This window comes from Zeugodacus cucurbitae, chromosome 4 (assembly GCF_028554725.1).
Source record: "Zeugodacus cucurbitae isolate PBARC_wt_2022May chromosome 4, idZeuCucr1.2, whole genome shotgun sequence".
Lineage (NCBI taxonomy): Eukaryota > Metazoa > Arthropoda > Insecta > Diptera > Tephritidae > Zeugodacus > Zeugodacus cucurbitae.
In genome coordinates, this window is record NC_071669.1 from 71,427,466 (window position 1) to 71,445,997 (window position 18,532).

At 35.3% G+C, this 18,532-nt stretch overlaps 1 protein-coding gene across 1 annotated transcript in view; it reads right to left on the minus strand.

Annotated features, from left to right (window-relative positions):
• Positions 1-2,918: 2,918 nt before the first annotated feature.
• The window catches only part of LOC105212390 (uncharacterized), a 63,546-nt gene continuing 47,932 nt past the window's right edge, over positions 2,919-18,532 (minus strand). The window contains exons 3-7 of the mRNA XM_011184335.3: positions 18,418-18,532; positions 15,179-15,401; positions 13,809-13,986; positions 10,225-10,361; positions 2,919-6,671 (exon numbers count right to left, since the gene is read on the minus strand). Of these exons, the coding sequence (XP_011182637.1) occupies positions 6,514-6,671; positions 10,225-10,361; positions 13,809-13,986; positions 15,179-15,401; positions 18,418-18,532 (811 nt within the window). The 3' untranslated portion in view covers positions 2,919-6,513. The remainder of the gene's footprint in view (positions 6,672-10,224; positions 10,362-13,808; positions 13,987-15,178; positions 15,402-18,417) is intronic.

Consider the following 18,532-nt stretch of genomic DNA (forward strand, 5'->3'; position numbering starts at 1 on the left):
TTAAATAATGACACCATAGAAGATTGTAAAGCTCGACCAATAAGTTAGTTCTAGCTACACTGACTTTTTCTTTGATCGCTTATAGAAATTGATCTTTTATAGAATCAGAAAGAAAACCACATTTTGAAATATGTTCAGCTAACGGTTATTCGAACTCATTAAAATACTGGAGAAATATAATTATGTGGATGAGATTGGAGGGTATCGATTCCGTGATGTCTGTCTGACCGTTCGGATATCGGATCACGGACTGCCAACTTGGTAGAATTCCTCAAAATTATTTCAAGGTTTTTTTTGGCATTACATCTACAACAATAAGGTCAAAAATACTATCTTAAAAACCCCTTAACACAATTCGACCACGTGGGTATTCATTTAGTACAATTTTGAGCCTGCAATGGGCAGTTAATGCCGCAGTTACCACATTAAAATCGAGTTTAACCCATAAAGTAACCTAGATATATCTAATTCTCTTCGGAACAATAAGTTTCTCCGTATATTTTAAGAAATTCTGTTCTATAGCATGCGATGTTGTCACGAAAGGCATACACCATAGTGATTATTCCTTATGAAGGTTTTGAGTGGTGCAATCATCATCGCGGACATAGGAGCAACATTTCGTTTAGTAAACATCTAACTAAGCCTAAAAATTTGCTTTCTCTCTAAAGCATTCCATTTCCCATTTTTCTAAGTATTCCATTAATAATTCAATTCCATGTACATGCTCTTTGTGTTACATTTTCTCTAAATAATATTATTTAAAGTGAAAATTTTGCTAGGAGAGAGACATTAAAATCCAGCCAGGATAATTTTCAATTCCATTACAAGCGTGTATGTGTATATACATATGTGTGATATCAAATTATCTCTGCTAATTTGTTATGCTTACATTAGCACATAGGCAAATATAGTTTATAAATTATTCCTGCATATATTGTATGGCATGTGTTTGTGTGGTTATCAGTATTCACTGCAAGCTACTTTCACTAATTGCTTAAATAGTGATATTCCATTGGATAAACTAATAAAAATTTAATTACTCTACAATTACGCAAATATTTTAAAGGACCATGTAAAATAATTGAATGAGGTTGATTGAAAATTGAAAATTTCGGCTTCACACAATGCCATTACTATGGTAAACTATGGTAAATACACAGCATGTTAGTCGCTTAACTGTGAGTTAAACCGAATGCCGACGTAATTAGGTAATTTGTAATAGTTTGCGTTTTAATTTGTTAAATTCTAATTCACAAAGCCTAAACGATTTGAATAAACAAAATATTTAAAATGCATTTAATTGGATTAGAAAATGTGCCTATTATTGCCATTGTTTAGTAAATTTAAAATAGTTTTTTTTATAAATTTAATGAGTGAATAAAATTATTAAAGAGAGTACATATAGTACTTGAAGTCAGTATTTCAGATAACTACTTTCTGTGGAGAGATAGCTTTCAGATTGTGTACGTTCTTCTGTATGCAATATAGTTGGTAGAATAACAGATCTTTGAAAAGCCGTTATAACATAATATTTCTTAAGAACTTCGAAAGAAGTATTCTCAATTTAACCCAAGAAGGTCCTGGGTCCAGTACGAACTTTGTAAAACACTTCTTGCATTGAATGAAAGGTTTTGTATACCTCAGTTAGAATTTTCAGATTTAAGTCAAACATGCATAGTTCTATTTGATAACTTGTCGACATTTCCCAGATAATTTCATAATGCCACTCTTATAGACAAGCTCGTCCTTATTGGGATTTTCACAAGCTTCTTTTGAGGTGCATTTTTCTCTAAACATTCGCGATAGACAGGAACAAGCAGACATCACTTGGTCCCAACCAAGAACCCAGAGATTCTGGTGAGTGTAGAATTGAGTTGTCTGAATGGCACACTGTTCCTCTCCTCTGTGGTCAAATCTATTTGGAAGGATTTATTGAAACTCATTAGTATAAATTCATCCACTCTAGTAAGTTATCTTAAGAAATTGACTGATTTCGATGACCCCTTAGAAATTTATTTGGTTAAATATTGATATTTCTTTTAAAAATACATTTTTAAGGCTTTAGAGAGTCAAAACGGGCGGATTTAAAAAAATTTAACATTGATCCCAGATACATCTTTAACATGCTTTGATTTAAATCACATTTGTCTAGGAATTAGATTTCGAAAAAAAATAATCAGAAATTAAAAAAATAATAAAATTTCAAAAAGAGTAAAACTACACCATTTTAATTTATATTCTATTTTTGATTTATTTCATTTGAATTCATTTATTTTCCATATTTTTTCTTTGCTTACATATGCATTTCATTATAATTAGAATTATATATATTTTTCACACACACTAATGTAAATTATTTTCGTTACGGCTTTCAAATGTTGAAATTCTTTGCCGGTTTATAGTTTTCTATTTAGAGTGTGAGAGGGGAACTAGAGAGAGAGAGAGAGCAAGTCGATTTCTGCTTATATGCAAAATTATATATATTTTCAATTGAATTTATTTTCTTAAAGTTTAACTTTAAAAGTGTGGCAGCATTGCGTGAAAATATAGAAACAAAAATGGCTGAATATATTTACATATTTATACTCATAAATTCGTTGTCACCACAAGTGTCAAATGAAAATCTGCTCTCGGTTGATTTAAGACTTACGCTATAAGTGTAGCTGTTGCTTGTTTTTTTTACAAAATGTTAATTTTGCCAAACCATTTGATATATATTTAGGTCTACATATGTATGTATATATGGAGTTTACTCGTTCGGTTCTTTGCATTTTATTTATATTTTTATTTCATTGGAAATTTATGTATATTTTTTTGACTTTTTTATTTTTGGTTTTATTTGATTTTTTCATATTTTCGCTCAAACTTACTTAACTACTCCCTTCAACTCTTCAACTCTATTTTGCGTTGCTTTGTGCTATTTTCTTAATTTCAAGTCGATTTTTATTGTTGTTGGTAAACGCATCAACGCCTCTCACCTTTTACACTACACTTACTTAATTACTTTCAGCTTAAACATTTTTTATTATTTTTATGGAGAAATTTCATTTCATATTTTTTGTTGCTATAACTAGAGCTCTTATAAATGTTTTTAACATACAATCTTCTTATATATCTATATGTGTATTTACAGTTGAAAATACGATTTATGTTGTGTGTGTGTGTGGATAAGCCGTTTCATATGTTCATAAATGTTTGTATATTTAACTATGTCTGCGTTCACTTTCCTATTTATAAAAAAAAATATTTTTTTTTTGCTCAGTATACATGAATTTCCCTTACAGTTATGACTGTAATTTTCGTTTCACTTGCAATATTTTATTGCACAATAGTTTTTAAACTACAATTTACCACTATAAATGCATGGAATTATGTGTTGGTGACTGTACATATATTTACCGCAATAACATTTACTCATCGAATTCAACAATAATAATTTTCCTGCCAGGATTTTTACATTATTTTTATGAATTGTGGTATTTTATGGGAGTGTAGAGGTTTTGAACTGGTTTTTATGCGGTTAAATGACTGTCCATAAAGAAACGAAGTAAGCTTAAAGGCTGCAATCGTTGAATGGTGGTACAGAAAATGTTCAACAAGATTCAATAATTATTAAACTACACTGATGTTACACTGAAAGCTCAGAGTCAGCTTAGTGTCCTTAATATCGACTTCCTTTTTTAATTCTACTAATAGGCCAATCTTTTTATGCGCCAAACTAAGAGTTTTATTTAAGTACCTGCTGTAATATTAATTCTCAGCAATGAGGGAATATAACTTCTGAAATTGTGTAGAAAAAATGTATCGTACCTTTTTTAATTTTCTTCTCTTTATATCACTCGTAAGCGCAATATGATTTCTACTAAACCTTTAGTAAACCAACGTCAACTAGGACCCCTTGAATGAAATTATTATTCCGTCATGATTATCAAAATGGTCGAGGATAAATATTTCTGGAAATCTGACTTAGAAATTGTCTATCTATTAGGTCTACAATTTTGCTTCCGCCGTTTTCCAATAGATGTCTCTAGGGCCAAGCACTGGTCGATTAATTCGATTTTTTTTATATCGATCTTGGACACTTGTGTCAACATTAACCCAACAAAATATTTGTAGAGATCTGTGTGCATCCTAAACTTATTCTCAACTGAAAATGTCACTTTTTGAGCTGAAAAAGTGACATCTCGACATTTGCGGGAAATTTTGCTTTTCTTTTAAATTCCCAGAAAAGTGCGGCGACATTTACAAAAAAAAAAAAAACGGCGGAAGCAAAGTTGTAGACCTAATAGATAGTTGTTACTGACTGTTACTGAAACCTCCCTGCTATTCAATAGTTTACCACAAAAAGACATGCGAAGTTCAAATCACTCCCAACCCAGGCTCGTGAGTATATTTAATAAAACTAAATACAAAGTGGTCAATCAGTAAGGACTTTATAATTATCGATTTTAGGCGAAAGTAATTTGATTCTAATCGTAACAAATTACGGTGAACTAAGGCTTTTTTTTCTAGTTCAAAAAAGTGCAACTTAGTATATTAGTTTTAAACCCAAAATATAAGTCCCTTAAGGGATAGGGGTAGTCAGAGAAACGAAAAAAATAGAATTTTCAGTAATTTTTCATTAAATCATGTTATTTTACAAAAGTAATCATATGACATTATTATACAATGTTTTGACCTAGTCACGAAAATTTGGAAAACAATTTTAAGTTTCAAAGTTATAGCTGTCTGTGTTGACCCAGTTTCAAAAAAAGGTCCTTGCGGTGACAATCATAAGTCCTTGGAGATTCATCTAAAATCAATCGGATAAAAAAAAATGAGTTTTATCAATAGATAATCCTGGGCCTGATCCGAAGGTTTTTTTTTCAAAATGTAACAAAATGGCGGCTTCAAGAATTTTTTTTAGATTTTCGGGAAAAAATCAATAGTTAATTGGTCTTAAAAAATCGAAATTTTTGAAAAAAAAAATCCTTCGATCAGGCCCGAGTTCATTATGCACTCTAAAAGCTGTAGAAATTTCATTAAAATCTACCGAGCGGTTTTCTAGTTTAAGTTGTCACCAGTTCAAAAAACATAGTTTTGAGAATAAAACATTTAAAGCTTCACACTAGCGTGTTAGAGTGCCCGAGCACTCGTTGTTATTTGTCGATAAACTCGAAAAGTAATTATCGGATCAACTTCAAATTTTCAGAGAATATTGTTAAGATTTTACTCTTAACGAAAATGCAAAAAAAAATTGATTTTTTGAAAATCCTAACTACCCCTAACCCCTTAAAATTCACTAACCCCTCGTTTACTATTTATCCTTGATTTTGTGCTAAAAAAGGAATAAAAAGTGATCAGGAGTTCTTAAAAGGAAAATCCTTAATGTTATTTGGTTACTTGAAATATCATCTCTGCATTAACTCGAAAAAATAGTCCGTCACTTTGGTTACACCCCACTTTTCTGACCACCGTATACAAATTACCAATCGAGACCTCCATAGCATATGAACCTTGCCAGATTGCCAGAAATGCCTGTTTGCTTTACCAACAATTTCATAAATAATATTTGCTTTTGCTGTGCGGTATTTATTTAACTATTATTCGCTGGTTGTAGTTTGTGTTCGGAATACCAATACAAAATTTACCACAAAATTATAATTATTTAACAATTATTTAATTGTATGCACATTGAAATTCGCATTTTGCTTGCAATAACACCATCCAATTTGCTGTTCACACCAACAATTTGTATTTTCACATATGTGCGTATTTACCGTTATTTACACTTTTTCACACCGCAATTATTTACTTTAGCGTGTTGTTGCTTATTTTGAGCGCATTGATATTTTATTTCGGTGCTGCCATGGGGTTCGCGTGTATTTCGCTGCGTCTATTTGACTTTTTCACCTCAATAATGCAACGTTTATTTGCAATAATCCCTCTCGGGTGCAACAATTCTCCAAATATTTTACTCGGCTGGCTGGTGCACGTTGGCGAAGCCTTTGTGCAACAACTAAAATTGTTATTTTATGACTATTTTTAATGCTTTGCATTTTTTTCTTTTTGCACATATGTCCAACTTTTATATAGTAAACATATATGTGTGTGTCTGTGTTTTTGTAAAAAATGTGATTTCACGTTTATGATAAATGAAATCTGTGGTCTCAGCTACCCTTCGATACATACACCAACATACAACTGATTCATGGAAATAAATTCATTTTAACAAATTTTTTGATTTATTTTATAAATTCAACTTTTACTTTCTACTCCCTTATAGCCTATAACCCTATAATTCTATATATATATGTATGTAAGTTGTCTTAATTATCGCTTCGTTAACTAATTGCTTCAATTAAACGTCATATTAATTTACTTAACTTACTTAATTAGTGAAATTATAAAAATTCAACTATAACGGCGCTGGCGACCCTCCGCCGCACAGCGATCACTTCCTCGCATCCATTCTAGCCTTGTTGGTTAGGATTTCTTGCGCGCTGCCCCGCTGCTTGGCTAATTGAGTAACTTTTACCTGTGCACAAGCGTGTACGGTTGATGTGGCGCGTGCAGCAACAAAAGCAACAACAACAAGCCGAGCAAGGCACAATGCACGACCAGCTGCTGTTGGAATACGCTAGGAACCGTGGGAGCTGCCGCGCCGTGATGCAGTTCGGCGAAACTTTCACCTAGTCGAATGGCAGCGGCGCCGGAAGTGCCGGATGCGCATTAAGTCGTCGTCGTCGTCGTCGTCGCAACAGCGGGTGTAACAGCAACGCAGCCAGTTGTTGCATGAACAGCATGTAGTTGATGCAGAAAGGAAGAGAGAAGTAGAAGAAGAACAAAAAGAAAGCAAATAGCTTTGTCATAAATAAGTTATGAAAATGCATTATTATCTGAGTAGTGTATTTGTGCGCAAAAGCATCTGCGACGGCAGTTGTTGCTTGGATAATGCAAGTTGAGTCAGAATTTGTGGATTTCATGATGTAATTCTGGGGAATGTAATGATTGGGCGATGATAAGGATGTGATGAAGTATGAAGTAATTAGTTGGCATAACAGTTATGTTGGTTTATTTAAACATAAAGTATAGTATCAAGGAGCGAAATATGGAATAAATGAAAATCTGTGGAACTTTGAATATAATCTAATTAAGTTGTGCTTTCAAAAGGCAGCGGGTGTTGTTGTAAGTGCAATAGAACACTATAAATACGAAAATAAACAATACAAATTTAATTGTCTTCGATTTGTCAAAACTTGGAGAGTGTCGTATCGAACACACAACTGACAAAGTTTAAATAAATGATAAATTTATTTCGATGTCTTTTGTGCTAAATTTAATTGGGAAAGCAACCACAATTTCATATTTATATTTTTAACAAGAGAGCAGAGACATAAATCACAGGTGGGTTTATAATAACAAAATAAGACATTTTCCAATTTAGTATTTTTATTTGAAGTGAAAGGAATACCAACTTGTTATCGGTGAAATGGAGTTATACTTATTTTTGAGGGAGAAAGGAAATATATAATGGGTTTTTTTTTTGGACGTGTGGTTTTCAATGAGGCAATACCTTCTTCGGAGTCGGTCTTTTTGACAACTGCCACTTGATTTATACTGAGTTTGATTTGCCATTTCATAATGAACAGATTTACTTCGAAATAACGTTTTCTGCTTCGAAATTTGGGTCTATCGGTCGTGGCGATCACTTTTCCGAAATATTTTTTAAACATTGTGGCAAACCGTTATCTTTATAATAAAACAAAATTTTTGGCCATAACATTAAATTATATTCACTTTTGAACAGAAGTATACCCAATTTATGCGCAACAATCACCACTCGCACTAAAATTGAATTAAAATTTCGCATTAAGGATCCAAATCGTTATCGAGAGAGTGTGCGGGCTGTTGCGAACTTGCGGGATCGATGGCGAAGAAAGCGATGGTGATAAGTGTCGATCATATTGTCTGCAAATCCCATTTTGTTGATCATTGCAGTTACGATAATGAGTGTGGTGTCCTAATGTTTTGGTGTAGTTGTGAGTGCATTCGTGCATAGTGTTCTCTTGAGTGATGGTGATATGGTGAGTGTGGTGAATGTGGAGTGTCAGTGATGTGTATTTGAATCTGTTGTTTGGGCGTATAAAGGCTTTCATAGGTAAATGTTATCTTACTGGGGGCGTGTGTACGGTTACGAACTACTGTAGAATAAAAACAACGATTCTTCAACTTAAACGTAACAGAAATTCTCCTTTGGTTGCTACATTTAGCAACGATATTAAATTGCTCATATCCAGTTGATTTAAAAATGGATACAAAAATGGATTGGATCCCAAACACATAGAGACTGTGATAATCTGTACTGGAAACCATAACGTCAAAATTTACAGAAAAGAAATCCTCGATATCACGATTACACTGCCCAAATTGCTAATAACATGCTAATGTACCAAAAATTTACCAATGTATTTTTTAAAACATAATTTCGGAGAATTATTATTTTTTGCATTCATAAGACTGTCAAAAACGATACTTTTATATAGAACATATATATAGAACATATTCATCAAATTTATCAAGTTGGCGATTTTAATGGTTTTTTAGCTAAATTAGTTAGAAGATAATATCAAAATAAATAAAATATTTATACCCTGAACAGACAGGGAATATTGAGCTTGTTACGAAGTTTGTAACACCCAGAACGAAGCGTCGGAGGCCCTGTAAAGTATATATATAAATGATCAGTATGTTGAACTGAGTCGATTTAGCCATGTCCGTCTGTCTGTCTGTCTGTTTGTCTGTCTGTCTGTCTGTATATATACGAACTAGTCCTTCAGTTTTTAAGATATCGTTTTGAAATTTTACAGATGTTATTTTCACTTCAAGAAGCTGCTCATTTGTCGGAATTGCCGATATCGGACCACTATATCATATAGCTGCCATACAAACTGAACGATCGGAATCAAGGGCTTGTATGGAAAACTTCCGCATTTTACTACATATCTTCACGAAATTTGGTGTGAGTTATTGCTCATAGAAATAATTTAATCTCCGAAAAAATTGTTCAGATCGGTTCACTATAGCATATAGCTGACATACAAACCGAACGAAGAAATGCATCTGTGAAGGGTATATTAGCTTCGGTACAGCCGAAGTTAACGTTTTTTCTTGTTTTCGGTAATTTTAATAAACTTAAAATAATGATAAACCACACTTCTATAAAGCAACACAAGATTTAATAAAAAATTAATGATATATATATAATAATCATAATTTAATATGTTAAAATGTAGATTTAATAGAAAGTTATCATAAAAGTAGCTAATTTCATATATATGAACTCCCCCTGTTAACTTTTCATACGCTCTCCGCCTCTGAGCAATTATTATCTCAATGAAAATTAATATTAATAATACTTCGTCAGCGAGTAATCCACTTGAAGCAATCATAATCGTCACTATAACCGTTTATAATCGCAATAAAAGTCAGCAACAGCTGCCACTAGCACATCGCCAAATACACACACACACATACAGTATATAAAATATATGCATAATGTGTGCCGCTGCTCATAAAACGCTGATGAACGTGAGCACAATATTGACAGGAGCATTGAAGCAGATAACGCTGGCGGGTGGAGGGGAAGAAGAAGTGGCGCTGCAAAGGATGTGCTCGCTTAATGAGCGACGTGTGCATTTCCCCATTTAATTAGTTTGTTAAATGCTTGTGACGTTAACTGAATTTGCACAACTGATTTCACACAATCAAACAAGGAAAATGGGGGAGAGAGAAAACAACAAAAACACAAAAAAACAAAAACAAACCAAACCAGAAAAACTCAAGCGAAAGCAAGTGTCTAAAAGGAAGTGGGTGATGAGCGATTCTGTGTGTGTGTGTGTGTGTGTGTAGAAAGCGAAAAAGTGTAGTTGCATAATCGCCGGTGTGGCTTAGAGCTGGCAAGTGTGTGTCTTCCTGTGCCACGTTAGATGTTGCTCACAAACGGCAGGAAAGCAGGAAAAGCACAAACAGGTGGCATATCCTGGCTGAGCGCCTTTGAGGAAGGGCGCAAACACATACAGACACTCACCTCTGTTTATTAGCATGCAAATGGGCGTGTGAGTGAGTCGTGTTTGTATGTGTGGCCTAAAATTAGCTGCTTTCTACACCTGGCATACCATTATGTATGTATAGGGTTGCCACATATTATATTTGAAGAACACGTGTGGCTTACAAGCTACTTACCATTCAGTATGTGCACGACTATGGTGAAGTTTTGAAAATCACTAATTGCGCACGTATAGTTGCCGGAGTCGGACTTGTTGATTTTCGCTATGGATAATGTGGAATTGGCGCCGTCGTCCATCAGCTCCGTCTTAACGCTACAAGTTGTCGTCGGCGTAAGCGGGTGAAGAAAAAGAAAACAGGAAACAAGTTAGTAATTATGTATTTTAGTGAGTAAGCGAGTTAAAAAGTGAGTAAGTGAGTCAGTGAGTGCTCGTATGCATCCTTAGTTTACGCCAAACAAAGTTAATATGCAAACAGCTGCGTTAAATTAGTTCTGTAGCGGCGCAAATTTTACATTTTTCGGAATATTTTTCGTAAATTATTTTCACCCCTCCTCTCCGCACTTGACGGCTTACGAGAAGCGCACACATAATACTTGTTCGCACTCACGTTTATCCACTGCTGTGGCACTTAAATTTTAATGAGCATTTTAATGCGCTCATGAGTGTGAGCAACAGCAAAAGAGTAACAGTAAAAGTGAGAAAAAAACTTAATATAAATCTGTGCACATGGCGGGGATATGAGGGGAAGGGAAGCGTGGTTGCGCTTGTTAGTAGCACTTTTCGTAGGCTAATGCATATGTTGCTGTAGGCATGTGTTGTTGTTCGCAGAGTACCCGGCGAGAAAAATGTGACCTATTATAATCCGTTTTTAAAGTTTTGTTAAGTAAGTTGTGTCTGCAGTGGTAAGATCACTTCACTTGGAACATAAACTTTCCACCACCCCCCACCTTCTCTTTTGGACTCGCCATCTTCCAAGATATAAAGATTTATGTATCATTTACAATCTCACAGATGACTTTTGCTTCTAAAAAATGCTGATATCTAAACTCCAGACTACTCATCTAAAGGTATTCTGTTTTTCCAACTAGCCAAGTAGGATAGATGCTGAATTGGGGGTGTTCAGAGTTCAGATCGTCTGAAAAAGATAGTATTCTATGTATAGTAAATATAAAAAATACAATATTGAGATAAAATTCTAAAGAATCATACTCCGGAACCTAAACTCCTAAAAATAACCTAAACATTTAGTGAAATAGTCATACGCCTCTTGACATGGGCGAAGAAGTACCGAAATATTAATTTCATACTCAGACTATTTCCTTATTATGCGGTAAATTCAGTCTTCGTATAATGGTAACCATTTCCTACCGACCCTTTGCTGTTGCATACAAGTAGGCGCCCATAGTGAAAGCACTTGCATGAATAGTGTTTTTGTGCTTGGACGCTCGTAAAAAGTGAATTCACGTTTTTCTTCGTAATTGACGCACTTATCTTGTTTAAAGTTTTTATTAGCGAGTTAGCTTGAGGGTTTAGCATATACATTCTGCTTCTTTTTTGCTGTGCTCAAAAAGAAATTGAATGATTCGGGGTATGAAATATTCGCAAAGGAAAAATGCTGAAAATTGTGAGCCGGCTATTTACGTTGTGTAATTTCACTAATTTTGTTTTTGTGTGCAGTTTAAGTACGTACATTTTTCGGCAGGATTTATAGTGAGTTCAAAGGATATCTTTTATGCATGCTATAAAATTGAATGCAGCTTATTATAATGCATATCATGCATAAAGAGAGTAAATGGCTTGGAGAGCACTTGTCAGCAACGCATATAAAATAGTCGTTGGTTTTTTAGGGTGAGGGGAGGATTAGGTATTATATTAAGAACTGTTGTTGAAGAGTTGTAGAAAACTATGTCAGCAGATGAGTGAAGTAGACCTATTTATATTATATTTTATTCGAAAAAAAAATATGTGGGACCAATGATAGGAATTTTCATTACGATCGAGGCAAAATTATTTAGTAATAGTCGCTAGACTTAGAAAACCAGACGCCACGGATCCGTTTGTTCTTCTTGATTGAAAGATGATGCAGATAATGGAGCTCCAAAATATAAATGTGGTTCAAAAAGCGGCATTTCAACCGATCGAAACTGAAGAATGAGACAACAAAAACAAATATTTATTAATCTTGTACGTCGACCCCCAGTGCTGGATATTTTAGTGTTGTTGGCTTTGACTGAAATTAAATCCACGGCCATTATGGTGTTTCGAGCTAATTAAGGACTATCTAAGATTATTATTGATGGCATCAAGCTATTTTACTATGAGATCTCTTTGGTTGCCGGGTCACAAGGGAATCGCAGAGCTAATGAGCTCGCAAGAAATGACAGCCGTCTTCCTATTACACCAGCTTGAGAACGAACCGGGACCCCGTTGGACGTCGGCTTAACAACATGCATTTAGAAAGGTTTACAATTCCGTAGTAGTGGATGTACTTCCTTGACACTATGTACTGCGATTAGGTTATGTCGTATAGCTGTCTGTAGGAAGGCGAGATGGAAACATCAAGTCATAGCTCCCTCTAATGTACAGCTTTCGTAAGACTGAGGTTGTAACATTGCGGTACTTATAACTTTGACGTCATTATTGATCTGCGTCCTAGAATTTGTGACTTTGTTTGTGCTCAAATCGCTTCGGCAACATACAAAGTTCTTTATTGTGATCCATACTGAGAATCGACATCACAATGGACTGGCGCCTATAGCCGTTCAAGTGAGATCCATCGTGACACTTGCCGCGACAGCCTGCCTCTGAACCTAACCCATGGTTTAATGGATCAGCTGTTACTGCACATCGTATATGCTATCTTCAGACCGGTTTTCAATAAAGAAACAGATCTCAGACGACGGAACATGGGTTACGGATGAGAACTAGCGTAAGTAAGAACCTTTATTGACAATAAAAGCACATATTGATCCTTGAATTAAAAACATCCTGTATCCCCTTCTCGCATTCCATATGACTTACCTCATTTGTGTGCGCTCAGCGAAAACTTAATCTCAGCTCATATGAGACTGCCACACACAATGCGCAGCACCGCGTTGCATGCAACTGTTGCAACTTTAAAAACACGCACAAATTGCGTAACGGTCTTTTGTTCTGTCTTAATAACTTATTTCACAGTGTTAATTTGTTGCTGTCTGCAAACAAGAAGCGGCTTATGGCTGATTTACTTTTCATTCTCGTTTTCTGCTTAAGAGAAAATTAAATTGCATTGGCGACGGTATTTACTCAGGAGTGTGTGTGTGAGTGGGCGTGTGCTTATATGCAAATAGGAGAGCTCACAGTAATAATGCATTTTGCCTTGCGCACACAGACAATTCTCATATATGTATATACATACAATGAATGCCGCTTTCAACTGAAATCCAGCAGTAAGCTAGAACAAAGTGCCACAGAAGTAAAAAACTGGAAAAAAATGACTGTGTGTGCAATGGCATCCCCGCCACCGTCGCACATTCCTACAACGCATCTCATTAAGACGTGCTTTGTAAATTTTAATTTTAATAATAAAATGTTGTTGCGCCACCAATGCTTGCCCCAAGAGTAATGTGCGCAAAAATGCAACACACTGCACATGGCAGCGAAACAACGGGCTGTGTGACAGACAGCCTGACAACGCGAGGGAGGGGCGTATTGTATATGTAGTTTGTATGTTTTTATGTGTTCGTGAGTGTGTGTGTGTGTTGCATGTTGCATACATACCTGATGCCGCCGCGCGTCACATCGTAGTTGAGTACGTCAACGCCATGCTTCCAGTACACGACCGATGTGGCCATGGCGACATTGCGGACCACACATGACAGCTGCAATGTTGAATCGATTTCGTAATATTTCTCCTGTAGTGGATCACCGAACTCATCAACAATCATCACTTTCGGTGCTAAGGGATTTACGGATGCGGAAGAAGAAACGGTAAAATGCAATAGTTAAACGAGACAACAACAAAAACAATGTTCATAGCACATACATACATACATACACGCTTACAACTAAATATGTGAAAATTATTTATATAACCCACAGAGCGCTCTCATTTCACTATTTGTGCGCTTAAAATTCACTTAGTGAGTTTGCTTGCGAAGGGTATGCTTGTGTGTGTGTATGACGCGGGTTAAAATTGAATTGCATTTAAGTATTTGTATGTGTTGTTGTAACTGTGCATATCCCGTTCATGTGACTTATAACTGCATGCCATTAAATCGTATATTTATCAGCGTGTTGCCATTTATTTGTTTGAGTTCACCACAAACACTTACAACATTTCCCACAACCGTTGTAGTAGTTGTACAACAACACGTAGAAGAAGAAGTGAAAAGAACTCAAGCCAAGCGATTTAATGACATGCTGTGTGTGGCAATGTCATGCACTACTCGACACTTCACACTGATTACATTGCCACATCGCAGTCACACGTATGTACACACTTACATAGTGATATATAATTAAAACTTTTACAGTGGTGGACACAAAAATATGACTAAGTCACTTTTTTAATTAATTCATGAAAATTATATACAAATTAAAAATATATGGTAACCCCAAATTTTCAAATTAATAGTAGTTTCAGTAGAAAGCAATTTTTACTTAAATACTTTTATTTTACATTAGCATTTCACTGAAAAGTTATTTATATCAAAAATGTATGTTGGTAACCCTGCTATTTTTTACTGCTCCATTCTTCAATTCAATTCCTGGGAAATGGGCATTTTTGCAAGTTCGCCACTATAACAGGCAACCCTGTAATTTTTTTTCAGCTCCCCACACCTATATTTAATATTACTTTACATATAATATATTAACTACACGCCCTGACAAACCTTTTTGGCACTTAAAAGTGTACTCCCTGTGGCTGAACACATTTGCATATCCGCCGCTGTACGTGCAACACGTAATGAAATTTCCTTCTTTTAAAGGCACAACGCGATACAAGACTTAAAACCACATCATCGCCTGATTATATGATCACTTTGCTTGCGCCACAATGTTTCATAAGCTTCCACACATCTACACATATACACACACGCACATACACATAAAGAGAGACAACGAGACACAAAGCGATAAGTACTCACCATTAACGAAGAGATTAATTTGTATCACACGCGGCGGATGCGTCGATATCTGACACTCATACATCGCTTCGTCATCCTTCTTCACGTTCGTGATTTTCAGCCGCCAATTGTTCGGATATTGAAACTCCATTTTGTAGCGTTTATCGCCCGTGTACGTGTGCAGGCCGACCGTCAGCAGGTCCAAGGCATTTTCGCCCTGTGCATTGCGACGCACCCAGGACACCTACGAAAGCGAAAAAGAGAAAAGTACAAAAAAAGAAAACATAAAATTAGATTAATAACTGTATAAGGAAGAAGAAGAAAAAATGGTTGCGAACTTAGAAACAATTTTACAAAAAAGTCAAGTGTTGTTGCAGTAATGAAATACTAAGTAAGTGTCTCCAGGCCACGTGTGTGTGTGTGCTTAGTGCTTTTCATTACTACAACAACACTTCACTTCACACATTTGCCATTCCTTTCTTACTTCTATACCACTTCTATTTGATGAAGAGCTTTGTCGCATGCATAATTAAGAAGTTGCAAGACATGTCTTATTATATGAGCAAGCAGAGTACAAAGCGCTGCAGACGGCCGTAAGATTGCGGAATGTCTTATGTACTCTGAGACAAGGCAACAATTCTCGCTATGCTTTCTACTCGAAATGACACAATTGAAGATGCTCGTGATCACATTCTGTGCAAAAGCAAATATAATTTTCCTACTTGCTACAAAGGATGCTGTTCCTGAACTCTAAGAAGTCACAAGGGCCAGTGAGTTCACTCTTCGTAATAAGAGTTAAATATACTATTATAAAGAAGAAAGATTTGTATGTGTGTGTTTGTAATGAATAAGCTCAAAAACTACTGTGCCGATTTCGAAAATTTTTTCACCATTCGAAAGCTACATTCACTTCGAGTAACATAATATTTATTGCTATAATCTAAACTTTCTGGAAATAGTTCCCAGGTGAGGATATCAAAAAGACTCCGTGATGGAGAATCTTAATCTGAAACTGAAAATCGACAAAATATTAGAAATATATTTTCACTTCATAATCCGAGAGAAAGACATCGGACACCAAAGACCACACTCAAAAATGTAAACAAAAATATCACGTGACCTTGAATTGACATCACGTGATCAGGGTGGGGTCATTGACCTCATGGGGAAACCGGAAATGATGTTACCGGAACCGGAAATGGGGCATCCTGAAACGGACATGGATAATGATATTGCCGGAACCGGAAATGGGATGGCTGAATATTGGTTACTGAAACTGGAAGTGGGACATCCGGAAACGGAATGAGCCAACTAAAACAAGATATGGGATAACCGATGGAACCAGATATGGGAATGATGTGGAAATGAAGCAATCGGAAATATTTTACCGGAAACGGATGTTCGATGTAGAGCGGACGTCAAAATTACGGAAGTGGAAATTGGACAGGAAACGTCCCTTCCCCAGAAAGTGCTTAGTGACGGAAGCAGCGTCAGCTTTAGGGCTTAACATAAATGTTTCCTGTTTATAGAAGACTTCCGTTTGTATCATATCTGCTTCCGTTATGAGACTTCCGCTTTCTGTAATCGATATCGATTGGTGTAAAGTTTTATTCCGCTATCTTCAAGATTTAGCTCATTACAAATAAAATATAATTTCATGCTCGTGTTTTCTTCATTTTACTTTTTTAAATGAACCCACGCAAGAAGCGGGAAGTACAAACATATGTATGGGAGCGTGTGTAAAAATTTATAACATTTGAAATGTTTGTTTAAAGCCGTGCGAAGCCGCAGCGGTCGGCTAGTATTAAATATACAGGTCTTCTTTAATTTACTACATGCATATATGCTAGGTAGGGACAAACCAATATAAAGGGTCCTAATATCTGAAATCACTACTTCGTAGTTGTCTCATGGGCTTAGTAGAGTTTTAATACTCAATAGATCCCATTGTGTCTTTAATATTAATCGCTTCGAGTTTAAGACAACTTTAATAGCCTTGAACTATATTCTCATTTATGAACAGTGGCAGTTCATATAGAATTCAATGCCATCTACTTATAAAGCTTTTAAGATTGACTTTGAGTATTTTTGATTTAAACCACATAGGCAATAAAACCGCGAAAGATTCTTTGATTTTTAGGAAATATCACTAAAGAACCTTATATCAAACCGATCAAAATTAGTGTATCAGAAAATCACCATATTGGAATTAAATTGATGATACTTCGAGATATTCAAATTGAAATAGTTACTTCCCCAAAGAAATTTAAATCACGTTTAAACATTCTCAGGTGGTTATTGTGCTTGTACACATTGCATCAACTTACCAACTAGTTAATGCTGTGCAAGCAACGTTAGTGTAGAGGGAAGGGGTGACACGTGGAGCGTGTGGAAACTGTTAAGAGGGTATTAAAAAATGAAATATTTGTGGCAAGAAAAACTTTGCCGCTTTGCCATTCTTCCATCACTACGACTGCCTGCCACTCGAGACCTGCCATTATTTCGCGCTCACAAACAGAGGAGCGCGGAGGGGAAAAATGTGAAATTCATTCATTCATTGGTGCTGGCAACTCAGAAAAGTCTTTGAGTGCTACCTGCTTGGCAATCGCTCAATTTTGTTGTCGTTGTTATTGTTGTTGAATTTTTATTCTATTTTTTTGCAGCAGTGCCACCAAGCGCTAATGACATAGAGCAGCTGAAGGGAGGAGAGTAAACGTGCACTTAGATAGTGCGCATAGGTGAGGGAAACATTTATATATTCAGTTTCAGAACATTTCTGTGAATCCCGAAATTTTGGGTTTATTAAATTTTAATTAATATTCAGGTTATTTAGTTCTAATAATATAGAAAAACGTACTCAAAACACCAGGTTATAAAATATTTCTTATTTAATCATTGAGATAAAAATTTCTTGGTTTCTCGGTTATTAGTTTTCGAATTTCGGGATCACGAATAAAATTTATAAAATTCTTGTTAAATCTACATATTATACCAAAGCTTTATTTTATCCTTCTCTTTAATTTGTTTTATTTTTTTTTTTTCAAAAAGATTTCGGGATCCCGTTTTTCATTTCATTTTCGGCATTTTGGAAACACGAAAAATTTAAGAAACTCGTATAAAATCTACATATCATACCAAAACTTTATTTTTAACTTTTTCCTAATTTTTTTTTTTCTTTTTATAGAATCTTTAACACTTTTTTTTGCAAATATAACGGAAACTTATTTTTGTACTTATGTATTTCTACTTGAACAACTTACAGTCTTATCTTGCAGCAGCGATATTCTGCAATTCAAATGTATGCTGCTACCCGCCTGCACCGTCATATTAGTTGGCTGTCCCACGCGCTGCACATCCTCAAAGTGCGGTCCATAT